This window comes from Melanerpes formicivorus, unplaced genomic scaffold, assembly GCF_026170545.1.
Source record: "Melanerpes formicivorus ecotype bairdi unplaced genomic scaffold, bMelFor1.0.p_v2 SCAF_8, whole genome shotgun sequence".
NCBI lineage: Eukaryota > Metazoa > Chordata > Aves > Piciformes > Picidae > Melanerpes > Melanerpes formicivorus.
In genome coordinates, this window is record NW_027142360.1 from 12,609,490 (window position 1) to 12,630,271 (window position 20,782).

The 20,782-nt window shown below is 39.2% G+C and overlaps 1 protein-coding gene across 3 annotated transcripts in view; it reads left to right on the forward strand.

Moving 5' to 3' along the window:
- The window catches only part of CHRM2 (cholinergic receptor muscarinic 2), a 93,842-nt gene extending 76,120 nt beyond the window's left edge, over positions 1 to 17,722 (forward strand). For all 3 annotated transcript variants that reach the window (XM_068142165.1, XM_068142163.1, XM_068142164.1), the window contains one exon: positions 9,024 to 17,722. In XM_068142165.1, coding sequence (XP_067998266.1) covers positions 9,063 to 10,463 — 1,401 coding nt within the window. In that variant the 5' untranslated portion in view covers positions 9,024 to 9,062 and the 3' untranslated portion in view covers positions 10,464 to 17,722. The remainder of the gene's footprint in view (positions 1 to 9,023) is intronic.
- The last annotated feature ends 3,060 nt before the right edge of the window (positions 17,723 to 20,782 follow it).

A 20,782-nucleotide genomic window follows, 5' to 3' on the forward strand; every position in this document is an offset into this window, starting at 1 on the left:
TTCAGTATATTCTTACAAAGAATTTGAGTCAAAACTTTTCCACGGTGAGTCAGCTTTCCTCTCAGTGCTTCCAATCTTAAGCAAGCTGTTAAGTAAGACGGAAGAAATGTAATCATCCCCAAAATTAATGGGCATAGAAGCAGAACAGACTAGATTGTCAAGCTCTTCAGAACTTCGTGTAAGAATAACCATGATGGACCTAACAGGAATTTTAAAAGCATTTGCCAAGTAAAGATATTAGCTACTTTCCAAAGCAAGTTCAAGGACCATCTAGAGGTGTCATGAATGAGTGTACTAGATCACAAGTGAGTGAAAAAGGAAATCACTGATAAAAGAAATGTACTAACACCATTTCCAACCTAGGGAAAAGAGATTATTTTCTTCAACTTCATAACTTTTGGGTCCTCAGTATGTTATTATTCATGTCAGAGATACTATTGAAGGCTGTAAAATCTCTGGAGAACAGTGAGAATCTCCATGGCTTAGAGCGGATCTCCATGACTAGAAGGGATTTGCAGAGATTCACTGGAAAATCACAACATCTTTGCTGAACTCACTGACAGGTTGAGGGATTTAATCAGCAATTAATTGAGAGAAGCCCTTGTACTATATTATAGTTCTCAGTTATTATTTCATCACCAATATTCTATCTGCCTTTGGGAGAAAAATATTATTTACACTGACCAAAAAAAACAACCCAGAAATAGTGTGATTTGAAGAGAATAGTGTGATTTGGGGGGGGTTGTTTGTTTGACTTGTTGGTTGGGCTTTTTTATTTGTTTTGGTGGGGAGGTTTGTATTTTTTGCTTGTTTGGTTGGGTTGATTTGGTTTGGGTTTTTTTATTATATTCTTTTCATTTTAGATCAATCAGTACATGTTTTAAGTAGGAAATGTATTGCTGTTACGTACTAGCTCCACATATTCAAACCAAGTTGTGATCTGCTTTCAATCAGCCTTCTGAACCCTCCCCTCTTTCACTAGTTTTGTCACTTGTCACCCAGGGACTTTGAGTAGCTTACATAATGTTTTCCTATTTAATAGCACAGGCATGATAGCCAGTACAAGGATAATGAAGTACTGTGCCACCAATTTGTGCTAACCTGCAGAGGGAGTTTTTACCTATCATGGTAATGTTCCTTCAAAGAACATATCCAGGAATTTAATGAACTTCAATCTTAATGGAAGCTTAAATATTTCTTCTACTGAGGGAATCTTTCTCATGGCTGAGGATAGGTTCACTTTTCATCTCAGTTCTGGTGTATTTTATAATAGTGCTTGAAGACAATGTTTTTAGTCAGATAACATTTGGTTTGCTGGGTTTGACTGGTGTGGGAACCCTCATTCAATTTCCAACAACAGTGCAGCAGTGCAAGGAGGAAAAGAGAAGTAGGTTGCTGAAATGTGTCAGTTTGATTTCCCTTTTCCAGCTAGCCTATAACCTTTGCAAGTGGAAATCAGCATAGGTCCACTGGTGAAATATGTGTGGCACGAGCTAGTCCTAGTTTTGTCACCTCTTGATGAATCCAGCCACTCTTCTGATACATTTATGAACTAATCTGAAACAAGACTTTGAGCTGGGTCATTCTCAAGTTGATGACTAAGAAATACTTCTTGTAGATAAGCTCAGGCTTCAGTATGGGTCTATATGAGGTGGCTATCCCAGTCTAATTATACCTCAATATTCACACTGTTTGCTACAAGAAAATCTACCTTAATGGTGCCAGAATTTAATCAAATTATATCTCTGCTCCTTAATTAGAATAGAAAGTAAATGGTGATGAAATGTGGGGCTCCTATACCTGAGAGAGAAGTAAATATCTAAATTATCAACACATTAAAGCCATTCGTGTGATAGATGCCTTTCTTTGCCTCTAGAGGGAGGCTCTGTCCATTTAACTAAATGCTTTAGAGAGAGCTATGAGATGCTTCAAGAGCTCCATTTTGATTTTTATACTTCATAGATGAAAAATTACTTTGTTCTCTGATTTCTGAATTAGAAATTTCTTTTGATCTTAGTAACTGGATTTTCAGACCCCCATCGCTTCACAATTTACCTGAAAACAGGAGGAAAAAAAAATTACTCTTTTGTTTCTCTTTCCATGGCAAGTGACCTGACTGCCTGAAATGTCATGGTGAAAACCTCTGTCTCTCTGGTTGCCCCCCCAGCATGTGAGGGGAGGTTTAGGCTAGATGTTAGGAAGAAGTTCTTCATAGAAAGAGTGATTGGCCATTAGAATGGGCTGCCAAGGTTGGTGGTGGAGTCACCATCACTGGAGGTGTTTAGGAAGAGACTGGATGGGGCGCTTGGTGCCATGGTTTAGTTGATAAGATGGTGTTTGGTGATAGGTTAGACTGGATGATCTCAGAGGTCTTTTCCAACCTGGTTTATTCTATCCTATCCTATCCTATCCTATCCTATCCTATCCTATCCTATCCTATCCTATCCTATCCTATCCTATCCTATCCTATCCTATCCTATCCTAATGCCTGACAAGTTTAGGTGCGCAGTATTACAGGTGGGATTCTCAGAAGATATAATGTTGACCATTGTATTTATTCAGTCACTTACCGCTTTTAACTTGAGCATACATCAGCTGCCCAAAGACAGAATGTAAATTCTATCATCTCGATTACACAGGTCCTGAGAAACAAATACAGAATTAACCAGGTTGGAAAAGACTTTTGAGATCATGAAGTCTTAGATCGTGAACACTTAGATGTGTTAAATCTCATGCCGTTGGACTCTGCCCATCTGTCCAGCCTGTCGAGGTCCCTCTGTAGAGCTCTCCTACCCTCTAATAGATCAACAGCTGCTCTTAGCTTGGTGTCATCTGCAAACTTGCTGATGATGGGCTCAATCCCCTCAGCCAGATCATCAATAAGGATGTTGAAGAGGATACAGATACATCTGCAGCCAAAATGATATGTACAGAAAAGTAATGGATTAAGTGCACTATCATCAGTGGGTGACTATCAGCATAGCAGTAGTAATAATAATAATAATAATAATAATAATAATAATAATAATAATAATAATAAAAAAACAGATTGGAAGAGACCTTCAAGATCATCTTGTCCAACCCATCAATCAATCCAACCCACCTAAACAACTAACCCATGGCACCAAGCACCCCATCAAGTCTCCTCCTGAACACCTCCAATGATGGTGACTCCACCACCTCCCCGGGCAGCCCATTCCAATGGGCAATCGCTCTCTCTGCATAGAACTTCTTCCTAACATCCAGCCTAAACCTCCCCTGGTGCAGCTTGAGACTGTGTCCTCTTGTTCTGGTACTGGCTGCCTGGGAGAAGAGACCAACATCCACCTGGATACAACTTCCCCTCAGGCAGTTGTAGAGAACAATAAAGTCATCCCTGAGTCTCCTCCTCTCCAGGCTAAGCAACCCCAGCCCCCTCATTCTCTCCTCATAGGGCTTGTGTTCCAAACCCCTCCCCAGCTTTGTTGCCCTTCTCTGGACTCGTTCCAGCAAGACAACATCCTTCCTAAACTGAGCAGCCTAGAACTGGACACAGTACTCGAGGTGTGGCCTAACCAGTGCAGTAGTAACAGTAACAACAACAGTACCAATATAGTAGAACTACATCATTATCCAGACCATTGAGGAAAAAGTGATTATTTGTTGTTATTTCCTGAAATGAGAGCAATTATTGTATTTTTATATTTTTTCTATACTTTTTCCTTATGTGATTTTGAGTACAAACCACTTGGGTTCATGGCACTATATTTACCACGTTTGAAACAGAAGAACAGCAGTGAGTAATTTGCAATTAATAGTTGCACAAATCCTCAGACCTAACAATAGCACTGAGGCAGCAATGTTGATGTCAGCACTGCCACTTATTCATGTACGGGTCCCTGCTGCTTTGGGGGAAGCATTTTTATTTTTGCTTTATTTCAATTGTTGTTAGTGGCACAGCGTTAATTTGCTTTTGTTAATGCTCTAAGATTCAGATCTACTTGTTTCTTACAAGATGCATGCAGAAATTGTTTATTTTGCCCTTAGGTACTCTTCACAATGAGATGGGGAAAAGTAGACTGAGACAGGTCCACAGAATATTTTTGTTCATAGGGCATGTCTTTATTGAGGAAAAACAAAAGTGTATGAAAATCAGAAGAATGGACCACACTGAAGCAGAGACTTTTTGCAAGATTTTCTAATTTCAAATGGCTTGCAGAAGGCAACCCATGTAGTGAAGTCTTCTGATATTTGGGAGTTCTCTGAAATGTGTTTCTACCAAAAGCCCAGATTAGATCTATCACATATTTTAAGGTCTAATAAATTATGACTAAGGTGCCTAGTATATTTGTTACAGATTTAAAGGTTTTGTTTGCCTATTTTTTTCTTACCCCCCCTCCACATACTCTAGCTTTAAATTGTGCCAGGAAGAAATTTAGTATCAACATCAGTGCAGTTCAGGATCACAATCAGTTCAGGAAAGGAAAAAATAAATATTCTATTATTACTACAGCAAAAACCAAATCTGTTTTGCATAGGTTTGGACTAAAGAGGAATTGGATCAAAGAGGAGAAGTTTAAAAAATAGTGCAATTTACTTTTGTTTGAGAGTTTAATGCTGAAAAGTGCTCAGAGTAGCAATGCACATATGTTCCTGAGTAATCCCATCTAAATCACAAATATAACTTTCAGGTACAGATCATTTGTTTCCTCTTTCATGTGTTGACTTTTAAATGGTTTCAGAGGATTCAAAGAAGCCATTAAATCCTTAGGTATTTAACTTGGCAATATGCACAATACAGAGGAAGGATTTGTTTAACAGGCTTTGACAGGCATGGGATATCAGCCATTTTTCCAGTATACACAACATTGCTATAGTCTCTTTTGCAACAGATGCTGGAGATAAAAATCTCAATTCAAAACTATGATTGCTACAATATTCATCTGCACCAAAAGGATGGGATCCTGTCAGGGTAAGTGGAAAGTATAGTCAACAGGATATAATAAAATAAGTACCTCCTGTTTGAGGACCATGATCCTAAGGGTGACAAGCAGCCCTTGTCCATTCTAATTGCCTTTCCACTTCAGTAGGACTCCTTCTCAAGGTCTGCAACAGAATAGGATGAATATTCTCAATGGCATTATTTTGCTTTGTCACATTCATTTATAATGGACCATGTTACAGACTTGATCTGTTAGACCTCTGGTTTGCTGTTCCAAGCAACTGCTAGGGAGGTAAATGAAGGCAAGCAAAGCAGACTGTGACTAGCAGCATGCTCTGTGAAAGTTCATTCCGGGCTGTGCCAGCCTGTCTCTCTCTGTGAATGATAATGTAGCTCCAGGTCAATCCACTCATGTCCTTCTTCTGCTTGTCTACTGCTCGCTGAAAAAAGACCTGGCATAACACCAGGCTAAAAGTGCAGGTGCTACATCCCCCAGTTCTGCCCCAAACACTTATCTAGTCAAAATAATTGGAGGGGTTTCATCACTACAAGTTCTTTAGAGGGGTTAAACTGCTATACTGAAAATGTTTCCAAGCTACATATCAAGTATCAAACAATGAATTATTTTATATGTGAATGTCTTGGCTTTGGATATTTTCCATGCAGTGATTATGGTGTTTTCACTGCACAAAATCATACATATTTTAAAATACATTTCAGAAAATGAACTTGATTGGGGTTTAGGTCACAAGAGAAATTTCTTGCCTTTTCTGGGTATCCTGTTTACCAAGAATGCACTTAGTATAGAAAGATAAATTATGGTAGCCCCTGGGAGTCAGTGTCCTATTGTGCAACTCACAGAAACACCCATGGGTTTGCAGATGAGAGCTCTGTGCAAGAATAAGATCTGGTACTTCTCACAGTGGGAGGTCATATTACCTTAAAATGCCTCTGCCTTGTAGGTCTGCCTGATGAACAACATCTGTTCCATAACAATTGCCACTCCAGCATGAGAGATGGGCTTTCTGGCATGACAAAAACAATAAGCAGTCCACACACAGTCCTGTACCAAAGGAGCAAGTGGCCACAATTAGAAATGGAAACCTCAGTATGGGTCTAATTCAAACTCTACTGGATCCAGCAGGGAAAAGTTCAGCAGATTTCAGGGTGCCTTGGGATAGGAAGGATGCACACCCTGTCTCTGCTCATATAATGGCAATGCTATCAGCAGCAATAATATGTGCCCAGCACTATACCTTCTCATCAACACACAGAGCAAAACTTGGTTCACTTTACAATCATATCATGAAAAGCAAAGGAAGATTTTACTAGATTGAATGATAGTAAGTATATTTCTTCATAGAAAGCCAAAACTCTCAATTTAATTTGCAGTCCAAAATTACCAGCCTCCACATGGCAGGAAGTTTGTGTGCAGACAGATCACTGGAAAAGAAACTCATCTACTTTTCTTCCATACAAAAGAACAAAGAGAAATCCAGCTCCTAACAAGTAAAGTTAGCTTTTAGTGTTCATCCATGTCCTCGTGTCTCAGTGAATAACTTCAGCAGAATTTATACAGAATTACCAATATTTCCACTGGAAGGGGGTGAAAAATTCAACTAAAGAGATTTAGGAATGAAGTTAGCTGGGAGGAGATGGTCATTTTGTTTCACAAGATTCAATGTTTTCAAAATAATTTTGGTTCTTCTGTGGGATGAAAACAAAGCCTCTGAAAATGTTGTTAACATGAAATTATAGAGAAACACTTCTTTTCTTATCACAAAGCATTTTTTTTTTTCAGTTCTGATCCTCTTTCACTCTCTTCCATTTGCTTCCCTTCTCACTCACCGTCACCACAGGCAGATGTGGAGCTCTGGATCACAAACATTCCTCAGATGAAATTGGGTTGAAATCAGTAAATCGCTGTGCATTATTTTCTCTTTCCATCAAAAGTACATTCTGTTAAGAATGTTCATAAACAACTCTGCTTGGAAGCAGCTCTTAACTTGTCCCCGAATACTGCTATCTTACACATCTAACTGAATCAGTTGCTAGGCTTTGGGTGAAGAGCACACAACAAATTTCTGAAATGACAGTATTATATATTAAAGATATCTGGGCTATTTTCCTGTTTTTGTCACAGAGTATAAATTCTGTTATATTTACTCAGCCTATTCTTACTGCACAAAGTGCATATTTAATTAAAGCTTTCCTCCTCACAATATCAATCTCTTGAACCTGATCACAAAATGATTTTGTTTGGGCAAAAAAAATATAGCTCTTTTTAAAAGGGAAAGCAAACACATGAGCCCCACTTTCTGCTCATTATATTTCTTTAAGTATAAACTACAAGACTACAAAATTGCCTCAGACAGAAAACCTTTACCATGGCATAGCATTTTCACTTTTCCACAGAGACAGAGTTGCTTATTTTTCTTAGAGGTCAGAAAGGTTTTTGCTGTTGTGATGACATTTTTCATCATCTTCCCTTTGCATCTGAGCAAGAAAAATGCAGTGCTGCAATGGCAATGAAAACACATTGCTCTGTTTCAGTGACATAGATTATATACATCAGTGCATCAGTAGGTTAGTAGCAGGGGCTAGAGGTGGATTCTTTAATCCCTGATGTATAGAATAGAGAAACATAACTCTGGAGACTTTCAAAACCTGCCTGGATGTGTTCCTGTGTGGCATGCCCTAGGTGATCCTGCTTTGGCATGGGGGTTGGACTTGATCTCTGGAGGTCCCTTCCAGCCCCTAGCATTCTGTGTTTCTGGGTGATAACTGAATTTCTGTCTTCCTTTGATTGCACAAAAATTTTTAGAGGCTCTGTCTTAAAGAAGTAATGCTTTATGGGTGGGGAATAAAAGGAGAATATTCCAATTAGAGACAACATAACTTCTCTGTAACATCTGGCCTTTGTGCCTCAGTAATCGCTTGAGCACAGTTTATAAATAATGAGATTGGCTGGACAATTCCATTGCATTCTATTGACTTCCCACGGATGCACAAAAGGATAGTACATACCCTGCAGGTAAAGGCATGTGCTGTTTTCTTGGGTTTCCATCAAATGCGTATTGCTGGTAGTTTAATTACTATTTATTGAGCACTGCCGGTGGGCTATGAGGAGCACAAAAAGTGTGTTGTGTACAAACAGAGCTGTTTCCTTTTTCATCATTATCCTGCTATCCATTTCAGACCTTTTGTCATAGCTTTATAAGATACAGATTAAAAATACTGTGATTTTTATTCTTTTTTTAATGTTGTAAGTATGAGCAACCAAGCATCAAGAGATAACCTCACCATGTTAAAAGGCCCCAAACAAACAGCAACTCCCTTTTAAGATACAAATAGTCAAAAGAATATAAAAAATCACTTTAATCTTGCTACAATGGAAAAAAATAAATCAAAATTGTACCCACCTAATTAGATTGCCAGATGCTCAGCTGAAGTGAGTTTACTAATTCCATTGCCTTCAACAGACCTACTCTCTTTTTTTTGGTGTTGTTTATTGGCAGACTAATAGCTTTAGCTTAATGCAGTGTCAAAAAAATTTGCAAGTGTTGACAAAAGAAGTAACTGCAGTGTAAGAAATTGAGAGGGAGACCTGGCACAGACTTGTTCCATAATCCTCACAGAAACGTACCCAGATGGAAATGAAGGAAAGATGGAAACATAAGTCAGCATCATGGCTCCTGGTAAATCACATCTTCACTTCCTGTTATAAGAATGGCTTACCCTCAGGACTGGGCTTTTTAGTTTGAAAAAAGGATTTGACATGTGCAAAGTGAACTATTTTGCTGGTAGGAAAGAAGTAATTATGCAGATTTGTTTTCAATTAAAAAAAAATATATTTAAGAGGACAAAGAGAAAAAGGCATCTGAGAGCTTAAAAATCTGGGCCTTTGTCACATATTAGAGATATCCTATTGGTATGTAATTCATAAGAGGCTATTATATGTTATAAAGTGTTTTCATTAACCAAAGTTAGCTGGTCCTTCTGCACACATCTTCTACCTTTCAAGTCTTTCCAGGAAGTCATTTCCTAAAGGCAAAGGGACTAATTGCATCATGGTATTTGTTTTGTTTTCTTTCCTCTGCAGGCTTAAGTGATAATTGAGTGTCTTGTTAGCAGAACAGAAATGAATAATTCAACATACATAAACTCTACTGCTGAAAATGTCATGGCTTTGGAGAGTCCCTATAAAACTGTTGAGGTGGTCTTCATCGTCCTGGTAGCAGGGTCTCTCAGTCTAGTCACCATAATTGGGAACATCCTGGTGATGGTGTCAATCAAAGTCAACAGGCACCTACAGACTGTCAACAACTATTTCCTGTTCAGCTTGGCCTGTGCTGACTTGATCATCGGCATCTTTTCAATGAACCTATACACCCTCTACACTGTGATAGGCTACTGGCCCCTAGGGCCTGTGGTTTGTGATCTCTGGCTGGCTCTGGACTATGTGGTCAGCAATGCCTCTGTAATGAACCTCCTCATTATCAGCTTTGACAGATACTTTTGTGTCACCAAGCCTCTGACCTATCCTGTAAAGAGGACCACAAAGATGGCAGGCATAATGATTGCAGCTGCATGGGTGCTGTCCTTCATCCTGTGGGCCCCTGCAATTCTCTTCTGGCAGTTCATTGTGGGAGGAAGGACTGTCCCAGATGGAGATTGCTACATCCAGTTTTTTTCCAACCCTGCTGTCACTTTTGGCACTGCCATTGCAGCCTTCTATTTGCCTGTTATCATCATGACTGTCCTTTACTGGCAAATCTCTCGAGCCAGTAAAAGTCGGATAAAGAAAGGGAAAAAGGAAGCTGCCCAAAACCAAGACACAGTTTCCCCCAGTCTTGTCCAAGGTAAAATAGTGAAACCAAATAATAATAACATCCCAGTCAGTGGGGATGGGTTGGAGCACAGCAAAATTCAGAATGGAAAAACCGCCAGCGAGACTGTGACAGAAAATTGTGTTCCAGGGGAGGAGAAGGAGAGCTCCAATGATTCCACCTCTGTCAGTGTAGTCGCTTCCAATGTGAAAGAGGATGAAGCTACCAAAGATGCCAGACAAACTTCTGACTCCCAAGACCACCTCAAAGTTGAGAACTCCAAGCTGACATGCATCAAGATAGTCACCAGGTCACAAAAAGGTGACTGCTGTGCCCCCACCAACACTACTGTAGAGATTGTAGGCACCAACGGGGAGGAGAAGCAGAATAGCGTAGCCCGGAAAATTGTGAAGATGACAAAGCAGCCAGCCAAAAAGAAACCACCTCCTTCTAGAGAAAGAAAGGTGACAAGGACTATTTTGGCCATACTCCTGGCCTTCATCATCACCTGGACCCCATACAACGTCATGGTGCTCATCAACAGCTTCTGCACATCCTGCATCCCTGGCACTGTATGGACCATAGGTTATTGGCTCTGTTACATCAACAGTACCATCAACCCTGCTTGTTATGCGCTCTGCAATGCTACTTTCAAGAAGACTTTTAAACACCTTCTTATGTGTCATTACAAGAATATAGGAGCTACAAGGTAAAAATAATAATGAGAATAATATTCATAATGGAATTAATAATGGAAAGGGTGAAGAAGTTCAAAATTAAAACAAACAAACACACACACACAAAATCCCCACAAACAATGCCATAGCACTTTATGCTCTTCTATGGAATGTGCAATCCAGGATGATAGTGGAAATACTGATAAGAGGCACCAGCTCCACCCTCAGAACTACACTTCAAAAACATTTTTTTTCTTAATTATTGAAAATGAATCTTGAGGCCACGAGGATGTTTGAGGAATTATCCAGTACATGGCCTGGAGGCACAGTTCCTTGCTTTCTGAGACTACTCTGTAGAAGGGCTTTAGAGTCTATGATTTTTTTGTCATTGCCTGTAAAATATGTGTCCTTCCTTTTTCTTTTCTCTTTTTTTTTGTTTGTTTGGTTTTTTTTTTAATTTTGGTTTGTTTGGGTTTTTTTGTTTGTTTGTTTTCTGTGTCTGTTTAATATATCATCTAGGAAAACTAAACAAAACCAAACCCCAACACCCAAACAAAACGACAAAATGGAAACTTCAACAGTAATTGTGTGGAAAAGGCACAGGAGTTAGGAAGATCCTTACATAATCCAAATTAATTACAATAGATGGTTCCTAATGTTTGTCTAATGCTTTCTGTTAGTCAGGTAAGAAACTTAATGTGAGGTTATTTTATGTTGTTTATGACACTACCATTTCCAAAACTGTATCAGCTCTGAAAGTGTACTTACGTTCAGCACACAACCATTGCCTCAGCTGTAGATCATTCAAAGTCTGCCACTTGCCCCCTTCTCAGGGCTTTTGTTCTGTGATTCCTTCATCATGTCTAGATAAAAGTGAAAAAAGGTGGTCTTTTCCAGGTCGCTACATGCCAAGACTATTTCAGCATCCATGTAGACCAAAGCTTTTGAGACAATTTTGTTCACTTTGTCACCTCCATCAGCTGTTTCTTCCTTTTTGTACCTTACCTGTTTCGGGCACAGCGTTGGCTATCAAAAGAAATTTTAAATTCAGAGCTCTCACACAGTAAGCCACCATGATGGTCAAAGGGCCTCAGCTGAAGAATAGAAACAATTTTATTACAAGGAAAATGAAGGTTACATCATTTTTAGATTGGATGTACAGATGAAGAGGTATGCTGAGGCTCCACAGAATGAAGAGGTAATATTAGATGACCGTGCTCTTGACCAGTCAAAAAATTATTCTCACTCGTTTATTGAGGGAAAGAGTAAGATGGACTGACATGCCCACATAGATCAATCTCTGTCTAAGCCTTTAGTATAAAACCAAGGTCCTTCCTAGGTGTATCCTGGACAAACTGTTTACTCAGTGGAAAAGATATTGGTTATATTGTCTTTTGCAACAGCTGGGAGCAATATTTTCATTGTAAGTCAAGGGATAATGCTAATAAAAAGGCAGAGAGGGAGCTTATACAAAACCAGATACTGAAATGATCTAGATAGGGGGCTCGCAAGGATTGTGTTCAGATATTTTTCTGCTACTCCACACCAGTTCAAATTCAGATTCTTTCTGCCTGGCAAAGACTTTACTACTTCAACAATTGATATTTATTGTAGCACAGGTGAGAATTGTGTGGATAGGATAAAGTGTATTGAATTACTGAAATCTACCCTTCTCTAGCTTGGATCCATTTCCCCTAGTGCTAGCACTACCTGACATCCTAAAAAAGTCCCTCACCAGCTTTCCTGTAGGCCCCTTTCAAATACTGGAAGGTCACAATTAGGTCTCCTTGGAGCCTTCTCTTCTCCAAAACTGAACAACCCTGACTCTCTCTGCCTGTCTTCATAGGAGATGTCCTAAGAAACTGCCTTCTGGAATGAAAGCCGCCTACCAAACTATTCTATTATTTCATGCTACCATATTAGAGTCTTCCAAAAGGCACTTCAACATAGCAGCTGTCAAGATTACAGGGAAATTAATCTTGCAGACTTAAGTTTTAACGTTTGACAAGCTCATAGGAACACAGAGACAAAGCTGTTTGGCAGTATGACGATTTTCATGTTTTGAAGTACAAGTTCCTAGCAGAAAGTGAAAAGTGAGAAGGATTAAAATGCAGTAACTTAAAGCCACATTAAACTCAGGATTAATGTGTCGTAATATGCATTCATTGATTTTTATACCCCTAGTGATTGCATCCTAATATATCTAAGTGTCTCCATGCAGCCAAGGACCTACTTTTGTGATGTTCACTTGCCTTGAGTCATATTTATTAACACTGTTTTATCTTCCTGCTTGTAAGGAAGAATTACTCCATGATAAGGCTTGCAGAACTGAGTGCTGCTTGTCTTTCAGAACTATGCTCACTAGGCTTATCTTGACAGGTCAGGGGAAAGACTTACATGATCATTTTTAGATCATTCATTTTCTTACAGTGTTAAAGAATCCAGACAAAAGCCAAAGATAAACTGAAATATATTAATTTTCTAAATCATATTTCTTTAGAAAATTTTTCTAAAAGAAGCACACCTGATTCTTTCAGCAAGTGCTGTGGGTATCAATAGCATAGGTACTCAAATTGGGAAATAATGGTTTGTATAATCTTATTTGACCTTTTAACCCCATTTTTCCATCAGATGTGCAAACCTTTTATTCTGACCTTTGAAGCAGTCGCTTGTTCATAAATTATTAATTCCTCTGAGAACTAAGGAGATGGAATGGAATGGAATGGAATGGAATGGAATGGAATGGAATGGAATGGAATGGAATGGAATAGAATAGAATAGAATAGAATAGAATAGAATAGAATAGAATAGAATAGAATAGAATAGAATAGAATAGAATAGAATAGACCAGGTTGGAAGAGACCTTTGAGATCATCGAGTCCAACCTATCATCCAACACTACCTAATCAACTAAACCATAGCACCAAACACCCCATCCAGTCTCTTCCTAAACACTTCCAGTGAGGGTGACTCCACCACCTCCCTGGGCAGCACATTCCAATGGCCAATCACTCTTTCTAGAACATCTTCCTAACATCCAGCCTAAACCTCCCCTGGCGCAGCTTGAGACTGTGTCCTCTTGTTCTGAATTTTACAGATCAAGAAGTGCAAGATATAGATTACAATTATGATTCTTTTTTTTTTTATCTGATGTGATGACACTCAGAATACTATGCAGAAATAAAAAATAAAGAAAAGGTATTTTGGGACTGGCATTCATGAAACAAACAAAGAATAACTCTCAGTTTGAAGTTTTCTAGCAATTCTCCCTAGCACCAGTCCCAGTTTTGATCCTAAAGTAGAATATGTTTTTCTTTATGCTTGCAGAACACATGATATTTTGTGTTTTTCACCTTGTACTAATTCAATTAAAAAATAATAATTCTATGGTACTTCCACATTTGCAGAAAATGAAACGGTGTAACAATAGATGACATAGCGCAGGTACACACAGGCGTGCAAACAGACATCTGCACGCTTTATACACGGAAAATAATCATCTAACATTCAAGATTTTGCATGGGATTTTGTCCATGTTGTGCTCACTGGGAGCTGGTGGGAGGGGCAGAGCCAACACTTATTCATAACATTGTCTACCCTCTTCTGGAGGCAGAGAGGAGGCAGAGCTTGCCCTGAGAACCTCTAAGGTCTTCGGCTGGTTGTGCCTCAGCAAGACAAAAAGTGAAATAATCCTTCTGAGATACAAAACAATTTGTTCTTGAACATCTCTTGAGCTCCCCTGTCTTTGCTTTGTGTTCCAAATCACATTCACCAGGTTTCACTTACCTTCTGAGTGACAGTTTTGCAAGATGTGTATGTTAGTCTTGAAGAGCAGCACACCCTGGGTACCTTCTCCAGCTTCTTCAGCTGTCATATGTGACACACTGTTCCCAAGGCCCCATGTGGTCCTGCTTTTGGTGCTGCCGTGTCTTCATCTCGGGCTTGGCCAGAGGACCCCAGCAGTACATTCACACCATGTTCTGCACTGGCCACTTTCACTTCACACAGAAATTGAGCAAAAAGTGCAGGAGACCCAAGAGAAAAAAAGAAAATGACACAACCCCTGAAAAAAATGCTGCTAGCTCTTTTTGCACTCTCCTTTTCTTCCTTCAAATTATTTCCAGAAACAGATTCAAATTGAAAAGTCCCATGCAACCACTGACAGCAAACCTGCTGCAGCAGAATCTGTCATTTCAGCAGCCCATGGGAAAGCGACTTGTACTGTTATAGGCTATCCCTACCTTCACTGTTCAGGGAGAGAAAAACAACTTGAGGATATGTCAATCCAACTGGCACTTCTTCTGAGTATTGAAAACATCTGTGGGCAAGAAAAGAAAACAAAGCAAAGCAAAGCAAGCAAGCAAGAAAAAAAGCAAGTAAGAGAGGAAGGAAGAAAGGAATAAAGAAACTGAAGGGAGGTTGACAAATCTTTTTTCTAGTGTGAACAAAACCTAAGAAAAAATTCTGTGAGCCTTCTTTCTGTTTGGGATTTTGATTTGTTTTACTAGGAATCATGAAAATCCATTCAGAGATAGTTTCAATATTGCTTGATGAAAAAATAGTCTAAAGGCAACAAGCACATCTATATAGATCAGACTGCTTTTTCTTTCTTTTTAGCCTCACAAATGTTCTTAGGGATGGAAGTGCTGAAACAGACCCCAGGGATCTGTTGTTTGGCATCCACAAAAAGTATAAAGGAGACAAAATCAAGGGCTAAATCTATCAGCTCAGTGTTTTACACTTTTCTGGTGGAAGAAAACATACTGACAACAGGAAGCATATTTAATGAGTGTGGCTGCGGTGAGAATAGCCCACAAAACAGTGAGGAAACCTTTATGATGGCCTAGTTGCTCCTGGCCATCCCAGATGGGAAAGGGGCAGGAGGTGATGGGCAGTTTTTTATGTTTAATCTCATAAAGAATTAAAATGTGTCCATTGTGTCAGTTTTGCAGTGGGGCTTGCTGCTGAACTCACTGGCCCCTTCCTCAGTTTTGACAAATTTTGACCCATGTTCTTTATTCCCATGGATGTGCCGGTTGCCCCAGTGCTGTCTGGGGATGCAGATCCTGGTTTTTCCTGTAGTGTTGTGGTGCCACACTGAATTTCTCACCCTGGCTGGCAGCACATGTCCTTGACACTTCTGTTACCCAAAACAACCCCTAACATTCTGTCATTCGGTTATTCTTCATTTTAACACCTGCATTACAGCTACAGGTGTGCAGTTTCTCTTGCCTTTCAGGCAAAAATAAATGCTGGCATTCCAAATCTTTAATTGCACCAAAATTCAACCTTCCCTAGCATGCAAATCTGTCTCCACTGAAGCCCAGACTACTGTGTTGAATGAGAAGTTCCAGAAATCTTTTCTACATGGGTTTTAAACTGGAAGTAAAAAAAAAGAATAACTCTTATGTGAAACAGAGCCAAACCAATTCTTCTCTTGCCCAGTTTTGTCATCTACATATTAGAGGAAACAGTGAATAAGGGCAAAAAGTGAAAGTCCTTTCATGCTGCCCTGTCCCTTTCATTTCATGTTCTCAAATACTTTTTATTTCATGTGCTTACTATATTCACTGACAACCTAAACCTAAGAATGTAACTATAGCAAGGCTGAGTTGAATATGAATCATTTACCACAGTCAACACAGTTATTTCTTTTTCTATTTCTGTCTTTTTGCTATGCCCTCTTTTGCTATATTGTGGAACTAGTGGGTTACACTAGCATGTCAGTCCTGCCAGGCCATAGTTCAGCATACTAGGTAGATTTGTTTTATGTATTTTATTTTGGCATTAAACAAATAAAGGGAACCAAATTCTGGTGTCTTTTCACCTTCCAAAGTTCTACATTACCTCAAAAGTGCCATGAGGTAACTGCTCTTCATAACTTTTGTAGTGAGTTTCAGTTTTATGTTGTTTTCTTGTGGTTTGGTTTGGTTTGGTTTGGTTTGGTTTGGTTTTTTTGCTGCACTTGCCAAGAATCACATGGAAACTGTTTTCTTCGTGATGCCCCAAAGTGCTCTGACTCTGAGAGAACTGGTTGTGGGCGTACATGAGGCAGTATAATCACAGTCCATGTTACAGTGGCCTGTGGAAGGAAGGATTTTGCTGTGTTTAACATATGGACTGATTTGCCTGACAGCACTGAAGAAAGCACATGGGGACAAGCATGACATACCCCAACTTGCAGAGGGACAGACAAGTCATAGTTGCATTGTTTTTCTATTCCCTCTGGCTTATGTAGGCTGAGAGGATGAGGAGGATTTTTGCCCCACCGGCTCTGTCTCTACACCTTTACCCCAAAGGCAGACGTTTGCTGAAGCACATCATGGTAGCAGTGGTAGTAATAACAATAAAAACACTGGTGAGAGTGCCACAGTCACAAACAAACAGATCTTATATCTTATCCCTTAATTCTGGTGCCAGCTTTGCAGAGGTGGTTGGTAAGTTAGAGACTAGTAATTTGTAAATACATTTAGATAGTGTGTTTTAACATGACCAACACCATATCTTGACTGTGTAGAAAAAAATAAAATCCTGACAAAAATACATTAAGTGTAATACTATCCAGACAAGTTTATAATGTAAATATATCTACAATGAATGTCCAATTACTCTTCAAGCTCCATGTATGAGGTAGCACCTCATCTCCTCTGGAGACTTTTTTTTTTAACTTAAAGGTATGGAAAATCTGTTATTCATTTATATTAAAAACCAACTGCATTCTTTCCTTCAAAACACAATACTACTGCAGGAAAGAAGGGAATGCATTACATGTATGTGATATCCAAACATCATATGTTAAAAACTGGGAACTGAGGATCTCGCAAGCCGGGGGCTGGTCAAATTCTTGATGCTGTACATTTGATCTCATATAAATAAGATAAGCACAAGTTTATGGTTAGCTGTGTAAAGCTGACCCACTTGATTATGTATACATTATAGATATATATTTATATATGCTGTATAGGTATATACATATTATACACAACATTCATACAGTGAAAGCAAAGTTTGATAAAGTCATATTAACTGGGAGTTTGGCTGTAATATTGTGCTCCATCTGGAAGAAAAATGTCTGTGTCATTCAACAGCATTCAAATATGATATGGAGGTTAAAGGAAGAAGGTGTTTCACCAAAATAACTTCTGAAGGACTGAGATTATAAGAATTTGAAATATGTTGATGACACAACTTAAATTACATGCAATATATGTGTATGTACTTCTGTTGAGTTGTATTCCTAGCTAAAGCATTGCATTAAACAGACAATTATAACAACAATAAAAATGTTTTTGTATGTGGCATCTCTGTTTATTTTTCCACTTTACTGAATGAACTACACTGTGGAATGTAAAACTGGGATAATAAGTGGAGAACAATAGTTTCCCTACAGTAGCCGAGGGGCTGTAAGACTGTAGAAAATAAGGAAAAGAAAAAAAAACTAACATTTTTTTCTTCCCTCAGCCTTTTTGTCAAGAGTGAAGTTCAAAAGAGATCTGGATGCCATTTTACTTGTCCTTGTCTTGTCTGTGCCTCTATTCCTCCCTCAGTTCACCTCTTCCAGTGACTCTGCTTCCTTCAGTATATTTTAACTGCAATGTCCCTTCAGCAATCTGACGAGGGCCTCTCCAATAAGACATTTCTCTATATTTCTGTCATCTGAGTGTTAAAAGGAAATAGGTAAGATTATTTTGTAGCCATACAATTATATCAAAACAAAATAAGTTTTTCATTAGCTATGGGGGTAAATGGCACCACTAACATCCAATCGTATTTTGAGCTCCTTTTGCTTCATGAATGAAAACTTAGCTTCGTGGTATGTCTAGAAAGCATCTGGGAGTAAGAATAAAGAGCAGAGGTTGAATAACTTCAGCTCCACAGGGTCTTAGGATACCATCTCTCTCACCCCCACTTTAGGAGATGACAGGGCTCAGATGGAGCAGAGGAGGCCAATGATATTTTGAATAGGGACCATTCCCATCCAGGTAAACCCAGGTTTTCATGCACAGTCAGTCTAGCAATTTGGCAAGTGATTGAAGAGTGGCTCCCTTGGGCACAGTGGATACATCAACAATGCCAGGAGCAGGACACTTCAGCCTAGCCATTCCAGAAAGGAACAATGTAATTTTAATAAGGTGGTTTATATGGACTTCTTCTTTCTAAATTTCCCCTTTGATAATATTTGAAGATTTTCACTATTGCTGCCTTTTAAGGACTTTACACCTATCTTGATCCTCTAAGACTTCCTACTACTACCATCTTCTCTGTTGTATCTTCAGTTCAAGCTCACCTTCAGCCATCCAACCACCTTCCTGTTCATAAGCTTTCCACAATAAAACCCAGTAAAGCAATGCAGATTGTCAGTATACTGCTACAGCCCAAATAATTCTCTCTCAGATGCTATGCCATCCTATAATTTCCAAAACATGGCTTCAGGGGGGCTTCAAGATGTTGTTCAACAAGTGGAATAGGTTTCTGCAGAGTCCAAAACCCCCAACTTTTTCTAGCATACACCTTTTTTCATTTGTACATATTTAAGTTCACTTAGCATTACAGGCAGCCTACAACTGAAGGTACCTGCAAAGTCAGAGCACTAAAACTAAACATTTCAGTCTTTCCAGAGGAGATTTAGGCACATTTCAAAGACCACACATATTTTGAAAAGTGTTGCCAGTTGACTGCACACAGGGAGAAGAAATGTAGCTGGTGCCAAAATGGTGCTTAAGCTGTTCACTCAGACTACTAGTTTCACCACCAGGCTGCAGTTACATTTTTCTCTAAGAGAGTAGAATCATTCTTAAGCACAATAAATATTGCCACATACAACCAGTTAATGTAATATACAATAACATTCATCCTCTCCCCTCTGGAGATGCATCTTTAGACAATGTCCTCCAGATCTGAGGCTTCCCTCTGAGGGCTTTTATTAGCAGAAAACTACTGTAAAGTATAGCTATCTCCTTCTCCCAGCATTCTGGAAACACCCTCAGAAAATCAATACAGAGAAATACTGCTGTTTTGTAAATCCATTAACTCTGTTTCTGGCCATTTGCCAACCCTGTCTAAACATGGGAACCTACCTGGCAGTGCTAGGATATTGACTTTGCCACCTTCTTCTTAATGGAGCTTGCCATTTTAATTTCTACCAACACACAGAACCAGGGAGAATAATAAAACCACCGAGAATGATACCAAAGGAATGGAGGGACAAAAATAACCTTTTTCTTCCACCCTCAATCACTGTTCCATCTTTCCCACCTCCTTCCCTCTCTTGCTCCTTCCTTCCTCCCCCTGTCCCTTCCTTTCCTGTCTCTGAAGTGTCTCAGCCAGCTTTCCAGGTTTCACTCTTTCATTTACAGCTTACTAAAGGTGCTGAATAAATTACTATGAAAGCAAAGCCTTTGGCTTAAAACTGTGAAGCAGTGTAGGAGGCAAGGAGGAATGCTTCAAAAAGCTCTTAAGTTAATTCTTTTAAGTATAGAGACCAAAGGCTTTCCTTAACTCCCACTGTAACTGCTATTATGATTTTGCCTGCAGTTGAAAAACACTCAGGAGAAGGGCTAATTGGATCCACATGGCATAGGAGCAGTATTCCCAAATGGAAGTGTTACTGGTGGCAGCTGCACCAAATAATTTTCTGGGAGTATGGGCACAAGGGAACTGTGGTATTGTAAAATTCTTCCTGCTAAAGCTCCAGCCTAGAAAAGAATAGGGAGCAAGGTCAAAGCTGTTAAATCCCTCCAGCACAGAAGATACAGCTCAGCTCCCTTTACAGATGGGAAAACTAAGAAGTGCCAGTAGCCCAAAGGAGAAAAAAATTTCCTCTGTAAAAGTCACATTCTTTGCCATGAATTAAGATACTTCTGTGTCATCTGGCCAGGGTGTCATTAAGAGTAACAAAAGCTAGCTACTGCCAGTGATTGCATGTGTTACAACAGAAGGGTTAGGCTTCAGCTTTCCGGCCAGTAGCCAATTGGATTGGAGTGGAACCCGGTGTCTGTAGGTTTAGTATTTAAAATAATGGATGTTTTCTTGAAAAATACACAGGAGACATTTAAAATATGGACATAAAATACTAGATTTTTTTTGTTGTTGTTCTTTTTTGGGGGGTGGGGAGGTTGGTCAGTTTTGGTTTTGTTCAGGCTTTTTTTTTCTTAGGGGAAGGGGAAAATTTCAATGGATTTCCTGGTTATGAAATGATACAGGCAAATTTGATGCTTTTCTTAAGAGACTATTGAAACACTTTTAAAAATAAGGTTGGTTTGTTTGGTGCTACACTTTTTCATTCAATATGAAAAATGAAAAGGCATTTTTAAAAATGTATATTGATTATCATCCAGTCTTACTTGGAGAGAAGA